The sequence below is a fragment of the Egretta garzetta genome, unplaced genomic scaffold (assembly GCF_000687185.1).
Source record: "Egretta garzetta isolate BGI_Z169 unplaced genomic scaffold, ASM68718v1 scaffold13, whole genome shotgun sequence".
Lineage (NCBI taxonomy): Eukaryota > Metazoa > Chordata > Aves > Pelecaniformes > Ardeidae > Egretta > Egretta garzetta.
In genome coordinates, this window is record NW_009259239.1 from 1,745,161 (window position 1) to 1,768,063 (window position 22,903).

Sequence of the window (22,903 nt, forward strand, 5' to 3'; positions counted from 1 at the left end):
GAGAAGCCGGCAGAACAGGAGCTGGAAGATTATGCAATTACATACAAAGTTCTTATTCTCCGACTTTCCTACCAGGGCAAAATAATGAAAAATATGCAAAGTGGTCTCCAGATTTAGCATAAGCAGTTGAATTGCCGTGGGTGAGGTTACTGTCCCTCTACATGGGAACTGCCGGGGAAGAACTGCCAGACAAATAAACAACCGTGTGCCTCTGTGTGGCATCGTCTCAGGGGGAACCGGGCTTATAATAAAAACAAAGTTGTGTTGCAGGACTTCAAAGACTAACTGAAGGTTTGTGTTTTACTGAGATAAATCAAGGCACCATCTGCAAAAATGTGATGTTTTATAATTTTTAGCATGGACTATACACAAGAGTATCCAAGAGCTGATGTGATCCAGGTGTTAGATCAACTAGAAAAATCATATAAAAAACCTATGTGTTAATTCTGGAGGAGAAAACCTACAACCATTTAAGCCAAAGATTTATGGGATGGTTCAATGGCACTTAGAAATTGCTACCTGTGGTTGATATTTCCAAGAAAAGGGGTTCCAAAGAGAAATCTCAAATTAAGGAAGAAGCGTACATCTCACATATATGGCATGTTTTCACTTACAAAGTAAGAAATGTCAGCTAATCATAAACAATTGGACATCTGAAATAAATGTTTCAACACATACTTTACACTTAACAGAAACTTTAGATGAGAGGGAAAGCTTTTCAACAAAAGCAAAAGGAATAATACTTTGTTAGATATTTAATCTACTGCCGCAATTAAAACAAACGAAACACTGCATCATGTATCTTGACACTTAAAACTAAATGCACTGATCGTCTTGTTAAAGGATATTTTGCTGTATAAAGGTACAGAGTCCTTGCAAAGAATCGGGAAAATTAAATATATGTTTTAAGACTTTTCTGCGGAGATAGCATATGTCAATATTTACTGTTCTCACTAAGTCACTACAGAATGTTTCTTTTCATCTCTGAAAGTAATTTGCACAGTGGAGTTTTGCTGATAAAAGATTAACTCTTGAGAGGTGGTGAGCACCTGCTTCTGGGCTAAGCCAGCAGAACGCGAGCATGCCTTGAATGCACCAGGTCTGGCCAAGTGCAATTAACGCAATAAAACTTTTTTAAAGGTGAAAGTTTTTCTAAAGGGGAGAGAAGACACTTATGTCATGCCTAGGACATCTTTCTTACCACATATTTACTGTCATTACAAAATCCTAGCACTGATAAACAGTTTCAAAGAAGATACCTGCTAGTCACCCATCTCCAAAAGAGATTTTTCCGCCCCTCACTCATTCAGGAAAGCAAAGTCTATGGCCTTTCCAAAAGCCACCACTCGTGTTCTTTTGCTGGTCTAAGGTTGGGAATCTGCATCCCGCCCCCCTGGAGCAGAGTGGAGAACTGTGCAAACTGCTTCATGCCGAGCCGTGCCGTGCTCACTGCCTGTGGAAGGTGCTGGAGGGATGTCAGGTCCTGCGTGGCAGAGAGGCAATACCACCAAGTGCATGCACTCGAAGGTAAGCAGCAGCTTGGAAAAACAGCAACACCAAAAGGGATAGAATGTGATCTGGCATGGGGAGCCAAGTGCCGCTGCTCAGACCTGGGCTTCTTGCAGACTTGACCGGGAGAGCAGCACACGCCGTACTGTCTGCGGTGCAGGGCAATCGCTATGTGTCTCCACAACATGTTGAAAAGTATTTCTAAACGTGCTATGGTTTGGTTGCTGCCACAGAGGAAATGCAAATATTCATCTTGCAAAGTGCAGGTGCTATCCTAAGAAGACATAGGTTCCTCTTAACAGTATTAACCAGATTTTAAAATTGAAAGTATTTATGACTCGAGATTCCAGACCTTAAACCTTTCTGCGAGGCAGGCAGATGTTTCTCCATCCCTCCCAGCTTCTGTACGCAGTGAGTCCTCGGAGGAAGACAGGAGGACTTAGCCTGCCATGTCAGTGCTGCTCTGCTGCTGGGGCTGCAGGAGCAGGGTAAGTGCTACAGCAAGTGCCCTAACCAAGTATGAGCCAAAAAACAATGCCAGAAAGAACTCTGGATACCCTTTTTCCTCCTTGGGCATCTCAGTATCTCTGGTTTCCAGGCTGAGCAAGGGCTGTGATGGTGCGTGGGTGTTCACGCTCTCCACTGCCTGCCCCCCAGCCCATCCTTGCTTTGGTCTGATCTACCCTGCAGCTGGCAGAGAACCTCCTTCTTCTCTTGCTGCATGTGAATTTTGGCCACAGTAGCTTATCTGTCCCACCATGTCCATATGAAGAAGAACTAGGAAAGATCCAGTCTCCTGGAGGAAAGTCTTAGGTGTTAATTTTACAAAGCTCTACATACCCCACCATACTAGAAACGGGCTTTTCTGCAGCTGAGAAGTGTTCTGTGTGCCTTTTGTCCCTGCCCTTATTGAACATATATCACCGTGTTCAGAATTCTTCACACAATCTTCATTCCTATATTCCAGCGAAGACCATCAGCGTTCACAAATGTAGAATAACTACTGGCAATTACACTGCCAACACAAGCCTTCAAGAAATGTATAGTGCATAATACCCTGCTGCTTATATTTTTTTTATTATTCCATAGTACCTGGGTGTACCGGTCCATAGGAAAGGACATCTGACTCCTGTTTGTGAAAATGGTGGTTTGTGGCTTGCGATTTGTATGTGCCATGGGATTTTGGAAGGAAGCAATTCAGCACTTAAGCATGTTTCATCGTTTTCATGTATGGCAGGGGAAATATGTATAGTTATATATGCCCAAAGAGATCAGGAAGATTATTTTTGAACGGAAACATTTGATGTTTTTACAGCACTTCTACAATTCCTCTTAAACCACTGTTTTCCTTTTTAAAATTAGCATCACTGTTTGTTTCCGGTGTGAAACCTAGTTCGTGTCTGACCAATTAAAGTGAAGATAAATGTGACAGGAAGCTGATTTGAATACAGTACCTCAGCTGCAGAACAGAGCTTCTCTGAGTGATTGAAATGAGAGGCAGTATCAGTAAAAATAAATTGCACAATTCAGTTGCGGCTGGAAAATTACTACTGAGATTGGCAACTTGATGCAACTATTTCTATTACTTTCTATTGCATTAGGCAAAGTAATAAATACTTCATAAGAATAGTAGAGCAAGCTTTCTTTTATCCTATATTGTGGATATCAAACAGTACTGCTAGCAAAAAATTGCCTTTAGGGCAGGAAAACATTTTATTCTCCACTCCTGCACAGTCGAGAGTCTTTCTGCTGGTTCTGCCAACAAGGATGCCAATTAGTGTCAAGCAACATTTTGGTACTGCTGATGAGATGATACAAACCAAAGGGAGAATAGTATGGTGAAATGAATTTACTGTACAAAGAGAGAGAAAAATACCTTTTTTTTTGGTAATTGGACTCAGAATTCAGTGAGCTGGGGAGAAAAAAGAGAATACTACTTCTGCTACTTTACAGTTTATATCCCCAATTCTGTACTGGGAGTTCTCATTTCGAGCATAGAGGAAGCCAGCATTACATAAACCTTCAAAATGCACAGATTGTATCCACTTGCTAAGGTGAACCCCACACCAGCTCTGTGTTAATTCTGCCAGTACTTTCAACAATATTCCTAATGCTATCCAGACAAATTGTTTCAGTGAAATCCAGAGGAGAATGAAAGCTCCCATTTAGGAACATGCACAAAGCGTGTCCACTCGTAAAGATAAATCTGAAGGGCATCATTCAGTTTTATTTTACTTCCAGCTTTCCCAACAAGTCAGTGTGGAATCCCCACTGAGTTATCTTTGCCCCGATAAAAGCTGCGTGAGGAAGATGACGGTACCTTGGAGTGAGAAGGCCACTTCCTCAGCAATCAACCAATTCCCAGCGCCCCATTTGCGGTCACTTCATGAGTTTCAAATCCCTTTCTAAAAGGGCGCTTTGCATGTGCTCTTGACCGCTAGAAGAGGATGGGCAGGGGATAAATCTGCAAAACTGGCCAAGGCAATCTATAAAGGTGAGCAGGGCCAGCATCACTCAGGAATCCCCCCAGAAACCCGGCTTGACAGCAGCAAAGTTATTTCCCTGCCAAGATGCGCTGCTGAGCATTTGCCTTAGTTAATGAAACAATGGTTATCTGCAATAAAAGCCACATCCTGACTCTGCAAAGATTTCAATAGCAAAGTAAATCCAGCTTTGCACCAAATGGCAAGTCCTGACTTGATTTCCTCTGCAAAAACCTCAATAGCAGCGTAAATCTCACTTCTGTCTTTTTTTTTTTTTTTTGCATTTCTCTTAAGGAAAATTTACCTTGTATGTAATACACAGAAAATGCTTGGGTAAAAATAGGAATGAAATCATTGCTGCTATAAAGAGGAGGGGTGGCATACCTTCCCTGTCCGTCAAACTCCAAGCAGTTGGCACCCTATAAATCATAGGAAGCACGGAGGTAATTATAGAACTGGAAACTGATTACTGTAAACATTCAGAAGTAGCTCCTAGTAATTGGAAGCTAAAGATAATGTGAGCATGATTACAACCACGAAGGAACTGTGCAGGTCACTTATACCCCCATTTTTCTCTATTCCTCAGAACTAGGTTTTCTCACAAAGCAACAAGCAACCTTGTCAACCTAGCACCTTGTATATTAACAACCTGTTAACATCGCGAATTATTTGCTCTCTGTCAGAATTAGTGTTGATGTGACAACATTCAGATCACCAGGATCTGATTACTTTCCTGTTGTGCATTAAGTAACGTAGCTAACAGCTTCTGCCAGCTTGTTCTGTCATCTCCTGGCACCCCTTCGGCACTCCCAGTTGCACAGCAACACGTTTATGGTGGAAAATGCCTGGTCACAGAAGGGCGACTTGCACTGACAGTAGATAATGACAACATGTAAAATGGGGTTTGGTGCCAGGGGTGTTCATTTCTTCACCCTCGGGGCAGTACTGAGAGAAAAGTCTGTCTTCTCCACCCTTCTCCAGCCTCCTCCCAGAGGGAGCTTTTTGGTGAAGGTGCATCTGCCAAACACATTGTGCTGGACTATGAAGAAATATTTGACTCCTGCCTCAAGTTACACCACCAGGACAAATATAATAACACTTCAGCCGAAAGCAATACCCTCTTTCTTGCCCAAACATACTAGAACAACTCTGCAACATGACCAAGACAGAAAGCTGCTTTTCTGGCATTAGACTGTGCTCTGCTCCTGCCCTCGAGTAGGAAGATATACAGAACCTGTCATTTTATTCTACACAGAGAAGTCAGCTTATTCATGGCTCCAATATCTACTTGATCCTTACAAGGCTATTTACCTCAATTATACATATTGTTGGTAACAAGTTCTACAGGTCAATTACCACAAGTGTAGGTCGATTTTCATCCATGTCCTCATGTTGTTATTATACAATTGCAAATTCAAGCTGTATTCTGAATTTGAAGCAGAATTTTCAGAACTAATACAATGAGTGTTTGAGAAAGCCACCCTTTTATCAAATAAAGTTACTTAGACTCCTATCTATCTGAAATTATTTAGAACTTAGACCAAGAAGACGAGAGCCCTCCACATGTTCTGACCTGAAGAAAGTGCTACAGAAAGTGTAGCTTTTGCTGCCTGGCAGTAAATTTCTCACCGTGCTGTATGATCCCATGCTCCAAAAGTCTGCGGCCGAGCTGCTCTGCTTCAGTCCGTGTCGTGGCCTCTCCTTCCTGGATCAGCCAGTCAATGAACTCCGATGCCACGAAGGTCCGTTCGTACTTGACTCCTTCCTCTTCCCTGGCTTGCAGAAGAGTATTTTCAGAACTCATCAGCCTGGTGTGGGGGGAAGAAAATTGGTAGGGAAAATGGTTCTTCGGGAAAGCAACTCCAGATCTGTTCTGGCAAATGTCACTGATAGTAAGCGAACATATGTGAACCTTTCGCTGACTTACTAAATCTTTCCTCAAGCTATCAATCTAAACTTAGGATGTGAATTATAACTGCTTAGTCAAGAAATTTAGGCTTTATATCCCTGTGTGAAGTCAATGCTTTCTTGTTTTTTCCCTAAAAGAAAACAAGGTTTTTCAGTTTCACATTTCCCCAAGTTAGATCTTTAGCTTCTCTACAAGTTCCTGTATAATTAACTTTCAAACAAAATTAGCCTAAAAGCACCAGATTGTGACTAATGTGTTCAAAAATTCCTATTTTTTATATTTATAAATTCTTTACGGTTAGCAGGGTTATGCCCCAAAGTCATTTAGGTGGTTTTGAAAATTCTCCCCATAAGCTCTAAAACAGCTGCAGAAAAGTTCAAGAGGAAGAAAAAAAGGTAGTTCTGTGGTTTGTGTGGTTGATAAATATTTAGCGTCCAACACTTAGTGATGCAGCTGCAATCAGTGAGTTACACACCTGAACACATTTTAACATCTGAGTCTCAGAGTCTCTGTGCCTCAGCTGGCTCCGTGTAACACCAGAGTTGAGAGGAACATCCTGAGGTGTCTCAAAATCTCCTAGCAATTGGCACGTACCTAGCCTAAAGATACTAATAATATTCTTCTCTGTTCAAGTAACCTACACAAATGACACAGTATTAAAAAAAAAGAAAAAAAAACCTTCAATATTTTGTTAATGCAAAAGCAAGGTTGACAGCTTGAAAATAAAAATGAGAATCGCTCTGTTTTAATACAGAATACCGCTTTTTTTTTTTGTTTAGTTGGGAGACTGAGCACCATAGCCTCCTTACTTACTAATTGCATTTTTCTTCAAAATTATTTTATTTATTTATTGTAAGCTAACAATAGGACTAGTGGTAAGACTTTCAGAATAACAGCTCAAGAATGGCATGGTTATTTTTTTCCATATAAGACTAGGAAGTCCCCTCCCTTCACCAACTGTTTTGAAATTAAGGGCACAACTGAACTACAACAGGAATATTCTGAAATTGCTTACTCTTTGCCCTTCTGAACAAAAATTTGAATTTCATGTCAATCCATACATGGTCCATCTCCTTAAACTGCCAGCATGTCCAGAATTCATGGAATATAACTTCATCTCCTTTGGGAGGCATCAGAAAAATCTGTGCCGTAAGAAGACAGAAGTTTCATTTGAAATTACAATGAAGAGGTTTGACAGGATGTCATTCCACCTGAAAGATTTATTCCCTTGACTTTAATGAGAGCTAACCAGAAGCCTTGAATGGACTGGATCTGGCCACCAGGCAGCAGATCATCAAACCAGGCAAAGGCTGCTCAACCACAGCTGTACGTCGGTAGCAGATACAATGACCTGCTCATTTAGACGTTTGTGCATCACTGCCAGCACCTCTGAGCTGACTAAAAACGTCAAAATTAGCTGAAGTCAGGGATGAGGCTAAAAGCAAGAGTATTTTGCCACAGGGGACAAGGTATTGACTCCAGAATTCTTGCAAAGACTCTGTTCTTTTGCATATTTTGATTTACAAGCATCTGCATGCGTGGCAACATTTTGTCCACACTAACCACATCTAATACAGACAGAGCTCCAAGGGACCATTTTTAAATGTGTCTCATTCACCAGGCTTTTTTTTCCCCCCAGAAAAAAAAAAGCAAACCCAAAGCTCATGTCTTTTTGTACCATCTGCTGCGTGGTTACCCAGAATTGGTCACCCAGGCTCTGCGAGCACCAAATAAAAAATCCTTAGGGTTGTGTTAATTGTTCTTTGATGAGTCTATAATTAGTTGACCAGCTCACTGAAGTCGCAGATAGAGAGGTCCTTGAAAAAGAGATGCTAATTGCTAGATTTTTACAGAGACACAAAAGAAATTTGGAAAAATATCAAGTGGAAAAACACTCAGCTTGACATTTCACACCCTTCCGCATGTGCCCAGAATAGCATTGCAAAGGATTTGGACTTGTGAACAAACAGACCTGACAAATTGACAGTTTAACAAACCCAGAAACAGTGATCCATAGACTTACATTGCTAACTGAAGTAATCACTGTAACTCCATGGCTGTCAACAAAGCTGTACCAATTTGCACCAGCCAAAACCTGGCCTTTCATTAGCCAGAATGGGAAAGTGCCTCTATCTCTTCCATTTTCTCCTTCTTTCAAAAGACCACGAAGCCATTCATGTAAAAACATATTATTTGCCAAAACTGGTGTTATCCTGCATTGAGGGAATGTATTTAGACAAACACTGACATTCAAACACTTTTCAAAAGAAAATCTTAACGTTGTTTTATCTAAATAACTGCATCAGAGTATAAATTTGAATTAACCACTGATGAGTTAAAATGAAAGTGATTCAAAGAATGCAGACTCAAAATTATCTGAATGATTTCCTGAAATTAAAACCATAAAACTGCACTTCTCTCACTGTGAAATCTGCTTGAAAAATCTCAGTTGAAGCCAATGTCATGAGAAGACTCCTAAACCCGACTGCACCAGAAACACAACAGTCCTGGCCAAAACCTACTGAGAATTACAAACACAAAAGTAGGATGCCTGCACAACTTGATTTTTTTTTTTTTTTTTTAAAGCCATGCAAGGTCTGTGTTGGATTTATTTAAGAGTTGGAGGGAGGATTTTGTTAAACAGGAAACTTGTTTATCTCATTCAATCTATTTGGTCAGTCCTGTGGAGTATGAAAACTGATGCCCTCTTTGGACCTAATTAATAACGTATTCAACAATTTTCAGACAAAGCTGTAGGAAAACCAGTAGGGTTCATCTCTAAATATAAACTTGAAACTCAAAGCATGTTCATGGAGAGGATTACCAAAGTTTGCAATGATGTGCAGGGAATCTGAGCTGATGTAGGATTTTCAGTGCAACTAACTGGAGAATACAGTCAGAAACCAATCTTAAATCTTCTAAAGGCACAAGTACAGCCACCAAAGATGTCCACAGTAGATGAAGGAGGTAATGCCACAAGAGAAGAGAATCCATGACAAGAAGAAGCTTTGCGGTCACACAGAAGAGAGGCAGAGAAAGGGAGCTCCTCACTGTGGGGACAGACATGATGTTCCCATGTCCCAGGGCAGAGCACGGGGCATTTACCCAAAACAGCTGTCTGAATGCAGAGAAACCTGCCTAATGCATCCACTCCTCTGCCTGTGCAACACCCTGTCGATCCTCCTAAAGCGTTTTGCTCATTTTACCCAATGAGTGTTCCAATCTGCATGGACTGATGCTGGATAACACATCTGCAATTTTTGGCACGCACAAACTACGCTGGCTTCTGAATGTAGTGGTACCCCAGCCCTAATGCAGTGGGTGGAGAAGAGCAGGAAATAGTATTGCAAAGTCTATCTTAAACTAGCAAAGCCTAGTGAGGATCAGCAACATCTACAAAATTAGACACAGATTTTTAAAATATGTTGGATTCAGATGGATTTCCTTTGGCATAGTTGCATTTCTCTTGAAAATTGGCCTACAGGCATTTTGATAAACAAGTTAAATATGCTGGTAAGTGACTTAACGTCTGTGCATGAATACTTTTCTCCAGTTGCTGCCATTTAATAACTATTTTAATAGCAATGAATTAATATTTTCTTTCTCAACACTATAAGCAAACTGATAGAACAGATAATTACACATACATTTCACTGCAGAACTCTTTCTGTAGTACTCTGACTTTCAGTATTAGATTTGGAGTTTAAAATGCATCCCATGAAACTGTGAAGGTGTTGCTAATAAGCATGCATGGACAAGGGCCCTAATGAAATCCAAGTGCTCTGCACACTGGATTTGCTACAATAAACAAAGTGAAGCCCCAATAGCCCAGGTATGCATTCTTATCTCCCATGAATATGAGGTATTTCCAATGATCCATGGAGAATTTTGACTAGCTTTGACTGTCACACACTGGTTTTGAAATGCCATGTATTTTTAATCTATACTATATTTAGCACTCAGGGCTGGTTTTAAAAGTTTCTGAACCCTTCCGATACGTTGCCTAGGAGCGACCACCTCATGAGGATGCAGTTATACTTAGATGTAGGTGCTGCTTTTGGCATTAACTCCTTTTCCAAGACAGGAACAATCTATACTGTTATGAACATCTTTCTGCTAGTATAGTGTTGGACAAACTGGACGCTAGACATGGGTTTGGAGATGGTTCTTCATGCAGACAAATGGAGATGGAAGCAGACGCTGGCAGAACACAGTTCTTCCCACCACGGCTCCTCTTATGCAGAGGACTGTTACCAGCCTGACCAACAAAAAATGATTTTGCTCACAGAAGAATAGAAACAGAAATATAGAAAACAAATAGAAAAAATGGTTTGCTACTGTCTAGACCGTGCTCTTACTTAGAAAGGTTGGACTAGATGATCCTTGAGGTCCCTTCCAACCTATGATTCTATGATTCTATACTGTAGGCATAGGGATTGGCTTTTCATAGTATGGGCGAGGCTTGCAGGCGCTGCGTGTTACAGAGTCTAAAGGAGCAAATGCTGTGCTTAGTAAGGCACAGGAGATTCTGGAGACGAGTGATTCAATTCATCTGTCCCTGTGCACCCAACGAAGGATTTTTTCCAGCGGTGTACCTTCCTATGTCACATACTTTTTTTTTTTCACTTTAAATAGTCATAGTCACTCAGTCTCAGGGAATTCTATATGATGGGTGCAACAAAAGGAGTGGCATTTACAATTATTGGTTTATATTTCAGTTTAATTGCTCTTTCACCAAATTGGCCTCCAGAGCCTTCTAACCTTGAAAACAGTATTTATCATCAGCTTTTAAACTTGGGATTGTCCTGAGTGCTTTATTCTAAGAGGGAAACAAATTATTCCAGCCAGAAGACACAGCATCTCTCCCGTCTGCTGCATGCTTCTGCTCTAACCAAGCAGGAGAGTGGGTGGGATTCAGTCTGGAGCAATACTTCAAGCTTTTTGGTAAATAACACGTTATAATGTATCACAACTTTTGCATTAGTTTGTAGCATATGCCAACATGCATTTTATTCACTCTGCTTGAAAGTATGGCGTCACAGTCTCTACAGCCTGAATAAAATTGTCACTAATTACAGATTGGGAAGTATGGTTAAACTGCCTCGTTATTTGACGGAAGTAATCCAGTGGGATATTCCGTATTGCAGCATAATCATCTGTTTCAAATCTTAATTAGATGTTCTTGGCTTTTTTTGAAACTACATTTAATATAACCTTTCTGATGTAGAAGCTTTGCAGACAGGAACACTGACGATTAATTTCACCTATTATTTAAAATCATACCTCCCAGTGAAGATAAGGAGTCTCAACAGACAAGTAGCCACTTGTTTACTACCTGCTGATGTACTAAAGGTTTAGGCCTTGTGATCACAATTTTACATGGCAAATCATCCACTAGTAATTCTTTTTACAGAACAGAGTTCAAGGGCTTAAATTTATTTTGGGTTTTGATATAGTATGTATTTACAACCCAGACCATAAGAAAATGCAATTTCTTTTTAAGCAAAATGCTACAAGTGAACATGGTAGAAAAGCGTAAGGGGAATGGGGGAGAGAGAGAAGGGTTACCAAATAAAGTCACAAGATTACCCAGACCCGTTCCTGCATGATTTGAAAGACTCTGTCTATTCGAAAATAGATTAACAGGTATCATTTGCCTCCTGTGGTCCTATTAGCAATGCGTTATGGATACTGAATGCAACGTACTTTTCATACAGTCTTTGTCCTCTCATGAAAACCTTCACCTCATTGTCCAGTGGGAACGTCCCGTCGTCTTTTCTGAAGCGGTAGAACAGTTTAACATCCTTGAATTCCTTATGCTCATCACAGACTGAAAGGTAAAATAAATAAAAAATCACAGGGATGTTAAGGAGTTGAGGATCCATTTAGCAGGCATCACTGCTGAACTTCGAAGCAAGCTCGTATGGAGCCTAACCCCCTGTATTTCTGAGCATACGACTTTATTCAGTTCTAATTACTGATGAAAGGTTGGAGAAAACTTTCAGATAGATAGGCAACCAAATTTCTAGGTGAGGGGGGATATGTGTTCATCCGTTTTGTAAGTATTACCGTGAACATAAAGTGCAAAAAAGCATCTGTCTGCAATATACATGGAAAACCTTTTGAAGAGAACAGTCTGTTAGCTTGTTTGTTTAAAAGGCCACCAGTGTAGAACACCCAATCATTTAAGGATTGGCAAACTTCTTAAAAGTTACTTGTATCAGTTGAGTGATGCCGTAGGAAACTTGAGATTCGCTGCAGAAACAGTCAAAATCAAAACCTTCTGCCCTCTTAAATTGTCTCAATTGCTCTGCCATGCCAGCTAGCAAACGGTTGGTACAACAGGAGCACAATGCAAAATGCTAAGGTTAGAAGAGAGCAGCTGACTATGGGCTCCTGTAAATGAAGAACAGAGCTTTGGCATGGGCATATATTAATGGGAAAGATATCCCAAGCAAACTGCTCCTAGCGGAGTTGTCAGCCCACACACATGGGCTCACCTTTTGCACCGGAGGAGCAGGAGCTGGTACCCCTTTCACTCAACACAGGAGTTGAAAGGATCCTGCAGAACCTGATTGAACCTCTCTGAATTTGCCCTAGCTCGCTTTGCAAACAAATTTATTAAATTTGAGTGCAATACATGATTTTTTTTAAGAAACACCTGTTCCATGTGTAATATAAACACACACATATATTATATATAAATTTGTATGGAAGTTACAGTGTGTAGTTGGATCCTGAGGTAAAAAACATTTGAAGGTTGTTAAAGCTTTAAACAAGCACTCAGCAATAAAACATCTATTGCTCAATTAAATTAAGTCACTCAGGCATCCACACAACTCTTCACTGACATTTTCTCAATAGAGGATTAAGTAGTCAGATTTGAATACCCTATAATTACTTTATTCTTTAACTATCTACCGTGAGTCCCAGTTTCCATAACAACCCAGAATTTTAATTTAATAGCCGAGCAGAAGCTGTAGAAGCGGCACTCATTCAATATGTGCATTTCTTCCTTTAATTAAGGTGTTGTTAATGTACTGCAGATAGCAGCAGTATTGCTGCACATACCATGACCCCCTGCATAAAGTCAACATTCGTCTGTTCACAGTTGCTCTGTTTTCTCTTAAAAAAGAAACAAATGGTACATTTTGCCTTTTCGAAAGGGGTAATACTATACGCTTGAAATCAAGGCCTTCAATCTTCTTTGTCTGTGTGCTCCCTAGCCTTTTTGTGCACCAAAAGGCAACTAAATGCTACCACTGAATTGGAAGTCTCCTTTTCATCAGTGTAAATTGTTATTCAAGAAGCTGAAAGGAACAGTTTTCAAATAGACAACAAGTTTAGGAGAAAATTAATCAGGGCACAGTCAGTCCACTAACTTTCTTGCAGCTGTACCAGCACTAATGTTTGTGCAGCTGGTGTGAGGGCCAGGGCCAGAGGACTAATCCACGTGAGAAAAATGATCTATTTTTTGCTGGCTGATTTTTCAGATGGGTTTTTCAGCTGGAAAACTGTGCTCTGGGGAGCAGGGAGGTGAGGGCAGTGGGGAGTGAGGGGACAGGATCCAGCTGGGGCTGCTCTGGAGGCAGGGCAGCAGCAGCGCAGTCTCCCTGTACTGACATGGGGAACATCACTCCACACCTCTTCAGCCTCTCCACGTCCCTTGGGACACAGGGGACCTTGTGGAGAAGCACAGTTCAAGGGAGATGCTCCCTTTCTGGCAGGGAAAGGATCCTACCTGTCCTATATTTGGTTGAAGAGCAGGAGTGGGATTTCCCTTTGTTTCACAGCAGACAATAAAATTTAACTTGCAACTTTTTAGCAGCTGGTACTGCACTTACCATGGTGGATAATGCTGTGATCCAGTAATTTCTGCACCAGTTTAATTGCCGTCTCTCGGTCGGAGGCCTCTTTATGGTCAATCAGCCAGTCGATCAGCTCTTTGGCAACGAAGCAGTTTGGGTATGTCTTGAGGTGGTGCCGCCGATCTTTAATGACCTTTTCTTCATGTAGTCGGAGCCTGTGGGTCAAATCACCTTGTGAATATTATTCGCAAAGACCCTCTGTAACTAGCAAGATCGGGACAAGAGTGGAGCAGAGGCACCCAAGCCCTGCTCGCAGGACGGGCTTGGCAGGTGTTGGGTGGAAGAGGAAGAGACTTGGTCACACACCCAGCGCTAGCGTCTGACCACCAGGCAATCCACAGCAACCATTTGTTACAACTTTAAACCCCATACTTAGAAAAACTGGTTTTCTGCCCAGTGGAAAAGACTAAATAATGAAGAACAGCACAGCATACTAAGTCCATTAAAATACTTCCTGTAGGTCAATTAAACTGTCAATAATTTGGAATTAATTTTCCCACATTACCACTAATAGGTGCCATGTTACTCTTTTATTTTGTGGTATGACTGCTGCAAGTTTGGGGTTTTTTTAATCATCCCATGCATTTTTTTAGATGCATTTTGCCTCCAGCTGCACAACAAGCATATAGTATTTATGATTTAAAATTCAGGCACAAAGCTGTTCCAACACAATGTTATCTAGCATTAAAAAGTTACCTCCTCCTCCAAATAAAGGAGAACTGACTTCTCCCAAGAACTGACTTGGGAAACTGTTCGTAAATGCTACCTATCTGCAAAACCTCTTCCATCATCTTGAAAGCAAGTTGGCTGGCTGTTTTTGAGATGCTTGGGTGAGAATGCAAGATCCTGATTAGAGTATTACCTTATTAGTAAAGGTTCTGGGGTTCTGCATCTTTATTTTTAGTCATTTTTTTCCAAATAAACAACATGAGTAGCATCACCAATAAATCAATGACTAGAGATTTTTTTAAGTTTTTCAAGTTTTCTGCTTTCTTGTTTCCATTTTAATTAGTAATTTTAATAATTCTGGTTTTGCTTTGCCATGCCAATGCAACAGTTCTGAAGAAAGCATAGAAACCACAACGCTTGGGCTCCTATCAGAAACAGAAATATTGCCATTCATTTCCAGGTGGCCAGGTCCCTACCTTGTAAACACTCTCACTGACTTCAGAGAAGTTCTGAGTAAAGCTATAATTGTAGGGGGTACAACTATCTCTATATTCTAGAGAGAGAGATAGATAGTGCAGAAGAGCGTTAAGATGAGCCTCAGGAAGCACAGAGCAGGAGTCCAACCAATTTTTCTCTCAATGGGATTCCAGTACAAAACAATTCTTTCTCTTTAGAATAAAAGAAAGGGAACATATTTGGCTGAAAACAGTGAAGAAAATATTACTAGGGCATTAGACAAGGCTTACGTGGGCTTCTACCTAAAAATAGTAGCAAAGCTATGTTCGTATTTTGCAGCATTCAGACTTGAACTACAGTGGAATGGCCAATCTGTGATATGAATTCAAAACCAGCTTTGCAAACAACACAAAAAAAATGAAGACTTTTATATTAAAAATACTAATAAATCAAATTAGTATTCTGGAAAGAAGTGCTGGTAAATATCCCATGCATTGTGAAATTCTCTGAGCTAAAATACTTTTGCTTAAAGCCTATTTTCCAGATGTGCTCTAACAGCTGTTGCCATACTTAGAAAGAAAAGCCTACACAGTTTTAATTATAGAACATGCAATTATCAGTATGTCTGATGGAGCTCTACATTTAAAATATATTCCAGGTTCTATTAATTTTCATCCAGTCTTATGTTGCAAGAACACACTAATCTGCAAGAACAAAACTCGGGAAAGAGCGAGTAATACATATGCAGATGGCTCGATGCAGCTTTCAGTCATTGGTGTAAGTCTAAATGGGTGCAGTTCTCCTGATACAAGAGGGAACCCCCCCTTATATGAAATTCTTTGTCCAAACATCGCGTCGGGGTGTGCTAGGACTGGTCTGACATTCCACAAACAAGCCAGTAGCCAAGAGCCCCAGAAATGAGGATTTATGTCTTAAATTCTGACTGAAGGTTTTCCTGCAGTTGGTGGGCTTACAAATATTTCAAGCTCTCTGTCATGTCAAAAAACACAGGTTCCCACAACCTTTTTCCTCACTCAGGGCATTTTTAGGGTCTCTCTATATACTTTTTTGCCTATATTCATAAAATTCATGGAAATTTCATTACCTTAATTATCTCCGCCCACTTGCTGAAGTGAATGCAAATTTGCTGAGAGGTTACAAAATCATTAAGTCAAACAGAGCATGACCACATAAGCCTTGAGAAACCTGAAAAAACAAATCTATCCACAAATTCCAAATGGAAGTGGGAACTTTTTCTGCAGTCTATAGCAATTGTATCTGTACTGAATTATGTCCAGGCTAATTTATTTGGAATAAAGAAGAGAAAGGGAATTCAGATTTTCTCCCTGGTGGTGTATGCTGTTCTATCTGTCAGGGCTCCCTCACCTCTACAAACCTGCTAAAAATCAAAGTGTATGGAGAAGCAGCTCAATAAATTGAAATTCCACCTAGTGTAAACTACAAATATAAAACCCTCAGGTAAAGTTATTGAGCACCTATTACAGTATTCAAATCAACAGTTTAGGCAGGAATTCTAAAAAAAAGTGTCTGTGTTCAGAAATATTTATCAGAAGCCAAATTAAATGGGATAAAAAGGAAAAAAAGTAGCAGTGAATGCAATTCTACACTGGAACCAACGCACAAGCAAAGTGGGAAATTCTTTATCCCTTGGCATTGTGGGAAACAGGCTTCTCACCAAAAGACCTTGAGGTTTTCCTTTTAAGCAATGTTAACCACGTTTCGTCAGGTAGTCTGCATGATGACTGGAAAGGACATAGCTTGACACCAGTCACATTTCTCTCTCTAGAAGTTGTTTTTCTCAAGAGCTCCTTAGGAGCTGCCCTCTGACAAACCCTGCCCAGTTTGAGGGGAGAAGGGGGAGAAGAGAGAGGGCGAACAACGAGGGGTGATGGGGGGACACTTTGACTAAACACGTCTTTGAAAAGTTGTCCCTGTTTCTACAGCTTAATAGCTTAGCACCAGAAAACAACCTTGTGTACACCGGTACATCATCCGTACATAATTCCATATAATATTCAAGATTACTTGCCAGATTTGGCACTTGGGACCACAGTCTCCCCTACCTGCAGAAAACAACGTGAGAAATAAAAGTGTTTGAGCAATTGCCCATGAACTGTAACAGGCGTTTGCAACCCTTTAATATTTACAAATTGATATCCATGGCTCTTATTCGTGCTTACAACAGATAAAGACAGTCTGTATTTGCATGTGTGCATGCCAGAACAGTTTTCTTGGGGGCTTGTCTAAACAGGAGTTGCTCCTAATTAACAACATGAAGCGACTCTTGCTCCAAATTGACGTGCCTTCCCCCTGCGTAGCACGGACCGGGCTAACCCAGAACACTCTGCTCCTGTTTTGAGGTAAACGTGTTCAGAGTCAATCATGAACAATGTTATTGTTGAGAGGCCGTTAGGCATTTTCTTTACCGACTGTCGGAAAAGTCATGGTAATGGAAAAATCAAAATCTTTGCCTAGAAAAGAAGAATGAGGGACTAACTTGGGAAGAAATCGCTCTCACAGCTACATGAAACTTGCATTTTGTTTTCTACCAGGGAAATTACGTGTTTTGAAGTTTCCTGCATCTTATTCTGAATGAATGGGTAAGGATTTTGCAAAGGCAGTGCCTGTGCAAGAGTCTAGCTTTCTTTTTAAGCCCCAGAAAAGGCCAGCATGCTGGCTGAAGACAGGAATGACCTGGACCAGGGTCCAAATATCTCACCCAGCTATTTCCCTCTATTAAGAACAGCAGTTTGTGCTTGGCTAACATAGATCTTGCAGAACACCATCCAGTCCTGATTTCTATGCATGAAAAGACAAAAAGCTCTTCTTGGCAGTTTTCTGAATAATTCATCCACCATTCCCTAGTACATCCTATACAGTTCCTATGTTTAGCCTAGCAAGGCTGAGTAAAACTGTGCAGGGAACATAGGGCACATGGTATGAAGACCTTTATATTGTGCTCCACTCATTCACCTCTTCTAACTAGTGAGATACCTTCCTGAAGAAATCATACACACACACACACATGCGTATATATATATGTGATATACGTGTGAATATATATACACATACGTATTGATATATATATGACATATATGCCATATATCTCTCATCTATATTTCAGCGACTATCCCAGCTTGATATATAAAAGATACATATCATTTGTATATATAGATGATATACTTGTATACATCATAGATCATGATATATATCTCAAAATGTTATATATATGCATATATATCACACATATCACAGAATACATCATTATAGAGTGACTTTTTTTTTAGTGGAAGAACAAAACGCCAGTGAAGAGACGATTTAAAATGAGATTCTTAGCAGAACTTACTAATTACTGAACAATATACACGGATGTCGTAATTAGTCATGGCACAAAGCACGCCCTACCCCAGAGTGCTCAAGTTTCATATATTTGGAACTTCTGTCAGAGAAGGATTTACTTATTTCCAAGTAAAGCAAGTCACGACATCCTTTGTGCCAAAAATATATGGACAGAATAAAATATCTTGCCAAAGATGAGGACAATTCATGGTGGCTAAAGAACATGGGTTTTCCACATCTCTTCTCAGGGGACATCATAGGTGCTCCACTGGCAGGTAGAATTGCCCCTTTCTGTTGGAAACAGAACAGTTTTGTATCCTCCCAGAGGTCACAAAGTTTGGCTGCTTTCTGAATGTAAGCGTATGACTTGTCTACAGCACAGTAGACAAGCATCTTACTAGAAGATGGCATTTTCCAAAGTGTCTCAGTGACGTAGAAGCATAATTCCCACTGGAAGTTAAAACTCACAAATCAGCTGCAGACCCAAATTCATTACAAAATAACTAAGCGCGTGGCAGCATTTGTGCATATATACACACCCAGGAAAACACAGAACTACATGAAATGTCTTTTACACTAAACTTTTGCCTTTGCACTATCAGCAAAAGGAATTAAAATAGGTCAGTGACAATATAAACTTTGTACACAGAGGCGATCGTGAAGGTATTCTGCAAATGCGATGTGTATTGCTGGGACAAGCATTTCCAGCCAGGCTTGCCAAGTCTCAGCTGAAGTGTCAGCAGTTCGCTGCTGCCTGTTCCTCTTTCTATTTATGCTTCAGCTCTGCAATCACTTAGTTCTGTTACTTGATATTCGCAGGAGCTAAAATACCCTTTAAAACATGGGGTCGTACTGGAAATAGGATGAAGATATTTCTGTATTGGTAGCTGTGGCAGTGAAGGAATTCTACCATGTGAAATAGGGTTAGAGAGGTTGTCTTCAAAGCAGCTCCTGATATCAGTTCTCCTCACTGTGTTTATCTCCACTTTTTCTGCCCACAGCCATGTAGTCAATGTGAGGAGATGCCAGAACGCAGAGCCAGATAGAGAGATTTCAGATAAACCATCTCTTGGTGCACTGTGGAGGAAAGCCTGAAGCTTCAAAAGAAGTGGCAGATCACCACTGCCCCTGTGGCTTTAAATAAAACATGGGGGCTGCCTCTTTTACGAAGCCCTTTTTTCTAAATTGAGAAAGCAATAAGGTCACTGAGCCTGCAGCCGAGCATGCACAGGGACGTCCCCAATACTCACAGCACCTTACTAACACTGGCGGGGGTCAAAGCAAGCTCTGGGGAACAGACACAGGCTCAGGGGGAAATTCAGACCACCACCTCCCTCGTGAGGACTCCAGACTGCAGAGACTATATTGATTTGTCATAAAACTAGAGACCACTTGCAAAACTGAAGTTTGGATTTTAAAATGTCAAAGGTGCAAAATCTGAGCCTGTATCTCATCTTTGTTTAAAACACAGCATAATGTTCTTGATCTGGTAAAACAGTGAATGTAAGTTTTATATATATATCAAGTTTTGGGATGTTTATGTTGGCATTTTTATAGGGTTTGACCCCGTACAGGAAAGGAACGTGTTTGGTGGACTGCTGACTCCCCTCCGCTTTTCTCTTTGGGCTGTGATATACCCAGATTGTCAGGGTAGTCCAACAGTATCACCAAATCAGAACAGTATTTGTTCACCCCTCTTTTTCAAGAAGCAGAAAAACCCGGTATCTTGCTCAGTTACAGATCTAACGACACTTTCTCCTCATGTCCACAGGAAGCTGTGAAGTGGCTAATCTCCCTGCCTGCCAAGCTGTCCCACTTTCATTTCACTTTAATCAAAATCTGTTACGAACATGAATAGTACTTCTAACTGCCTGCACGCTTGAACCTTGAGAGCTTGTCTTGCTGCAAAGCATAAAACCGGGTTTTCCAAAGACAGAAACACAAAATGCCGGCAAGTTATTATTTCACCTGCCCTTAGTCATAAGGAAAGTGGAAGTTTGCCTGCCTTGCTCCAGCTGCTTGAAGCTGTCAGGAACTCCCAGTTCTCCTCCTCTATAAGGAAGTCAAGTATAAGTGTGCTTCTCACTCATGCGTGGGTGAACTGGGATGCAGACACGGGACGAATGTGTGCAGGTCAAGGTCTATGTGATACTACTGGGTGGATCCCCAAAAGCCAATGTACTTTTCACTGGAGACCAAGCCATCTTTGCTTATGTCCACCAACTAGGTTTTATACACATCATTGTTCCGTGTCTCCATTGCAAGGGTATTCTTAGGCTTACTAAATAAATAAGTACTGTAGGGTCTAATTTTCTTGGGGATGTCTTCCCAAATCTAAACTGAAGACTGAAGACCATAAACCACCAAAATTTCAAAGGGCAAACCAGAAACCATAGGACAACTGTTGTTACAGACATCCCTTGACTGGATTCACACAGTAGCCAAAAGCCCTCCAGCTCATGTGGACCTAGGCTGAAAATCACTGTCAATAAAGGAAGTATTTTACAGATAGAAAACAGAGGAAGGGGCAGAGTAGGTCTCATGGGAGACCAGTGAAAATCAATGAAATTTGGGTCAGCAACACAGACCCGTTATCTCAGTAACATGGCTGGGAGAGGTGAATATTCCTTTGAATTGATAAAAGGGCTAAATGGGGCAAATATGGGTCAAAGAGTCCAAGCCCTGCTGCTACGGCTATTCCTGCCAGCACTGCCATCCAGGAACCTGGAAAGATGGACCAGGAACAGGGGAATAGGATGCTGGACTACAGGTCTGTGTCACTGGAGTTGAGAGGAGGGGCTGCAGCAAGGACTCAAGGGGCTGTGAGTGCCAGAAAGCCCTGCTGTGTGACAACAACTCTCTTGGATGCATGTTGCATCCCAAGAGGCAGAGGAGCCAAAAGCCCTACAGGCTGAGGTCCCTTATGCACCAGGGCTTAGATCTCTTTTGCGCTTACACACAGAGAAAAGCTGAGCATGACCTTGCTATGCTCTTGGACTGCGCACAGCAGGTTTCAGACCTCCTGAGAAACAAGGAGGTCTTCCCACCCACCCATCTCCCAGTACATCTGGGGAAGCGCAGACCCACAGCACCCAGAAAGCACCGCAGTACTGAACAGGTTTGCACTGCGAACAGCAAAAGGTGTCGTTATCTGCCAGAGGTAACCCAAGAAATCCCCGGGAGAACTGAAATTAGCCAAGTGCCTTATCTCAAGTGCAGTTGCGATATTTCTCCCACCCTGTCAATGAGTGACAAATAGTCTTGCTGAGATGTTTTATGGCTTTGGGTAACCCCTGATCTCAAAGTCCTTCCAGGCACATCTGCTCTCACAGACCTGCAGGAGATCTTCTCCCCGATATTTTATGCTCCTCAGAGAGGCACCAACTGTTTGCGCTCCTTTCAGCAGCCCTTGGCAACCCTGCTGAAAGCCAGAAAAAAATTTTCTGCCTTCATCGTTAATAATACATCATCCTGCAGTAATACCTCAACTGCTTTTAGCAATTGTTCTCCATCTCTACACAAAACTCTTAACTAATTACTGTGCTGTGTAATCATGAGCATCAAGCACAAATAGCCACTACCTGCCAGGTAATAAAATGAGTAATAAAATACTTAGTGCTATGTACTATCGTTAACAAACCCAATTTTATAGTGAAGCTACGATTCAAGACTTTTTACTCATTTCCAACAAATGCATAGGTTCATCTTAAAATGAGCATAGATGCAATACTCTTTCAATATATAGTATGTTTTATTAAGACCATCACACTTTGTTTATCTCTTCCCTTTCTAAATGAATAGCTTCCTTTTTTCATACTTAGTATAACTGCATTACTGGCTTTATTTTTATTTTGAAGGAAGCTGTGAAAGCAGTAAGTGAAAAAATACTGACTAGAAAAGGCACTCTATTGCACTTCTTTAAATAAAAAAAAAATCTTACTGTATTTTGGCACTGATTCATGCTTTTTTTTACCTCCTACGTCTGGCAATACTGCAATACGCAGGATGTTACACTGACAGAAGATACAATTCAAGGGAGTTCTTTCCACTGCCTTCCAGAAGTCTATTGAAAACCAGTGTTTGACCACTAAACTATAAAATAAAACCGTAACCGATGCAAATTTTTAAACACTGAAAGTAATGATCCGTTTGACTGGATCACCTAGAGGTGATTTGTTAGTGGATGACCTTCACAGTGCAAAAATAGAAATGGAGGAACAGGTAAGACTATAAAATGCAAGGCTGTGCACTAACAACAAAATGCTGTGCTGAAAATTGAGAACTTGGAGGCTGAAAGCAACAGAGAGTAAGAAATAGCTGATTACGCAGTAGCAAAACTTTCACTCACTACAGGCTATCAACAGGCCGAGACCATATAAAAACCAAAGGCAATCTTAGGTCTCATGACTGAGATGTTTCCAGAAATTATGGGAAATTCAGTTGTTCATGCCATCGTGTACGATACTACAGGACATCATTTAAACATCGGGTATTGTTCATGCCATCCTCAGAATGATAAGCTCAAAGAGATGCAATGAAGCAGTGCTACGCCGGTATGAGAAATGATGAGCCAGTCTCATAAGAGAGAAAAAGACACTGGCTTGGGAGTCCAGCCTTATTTAAACAAAAAGTGAGAGGAACAGAATTGT

General features: G+C 40.9%; 1 protein-coding gene across 1 annotated transcript in view; it reads right to left on the reverse strand.

Annotated features, from left to right (window-relative positions):
• The window catches only part of DEPTOR (DEP domain containing MTOR interacting protein), a 75,775-nt gene that overhangs the window by 35,176 nt on the left and 17,696 nt on the right, over positions 1-22,903 (reverse strand). Inside the window, exons 2-5 of the mRNA XM_009635966.1 lie at positions 14,915-14,991; positions 13,746-13,924; positions 11,608-11,731; positions 5,622-5,800 (exon numbers count right to left, since the gene is read on the reverse strand). Coding sequence (XP_009634261.1) covers positions 5,622-5,800; positions 11,608-11,731; positions 13,746-13,924; positions 14,915-14,991 — 559 coding nt within the window. The remainder of the gene's footprint in view (positions 1-5,621; positions 5,801-11,607; positions 11,732-13,745; positions 13,925-14,914; positions 14,992-22,903) is intronic.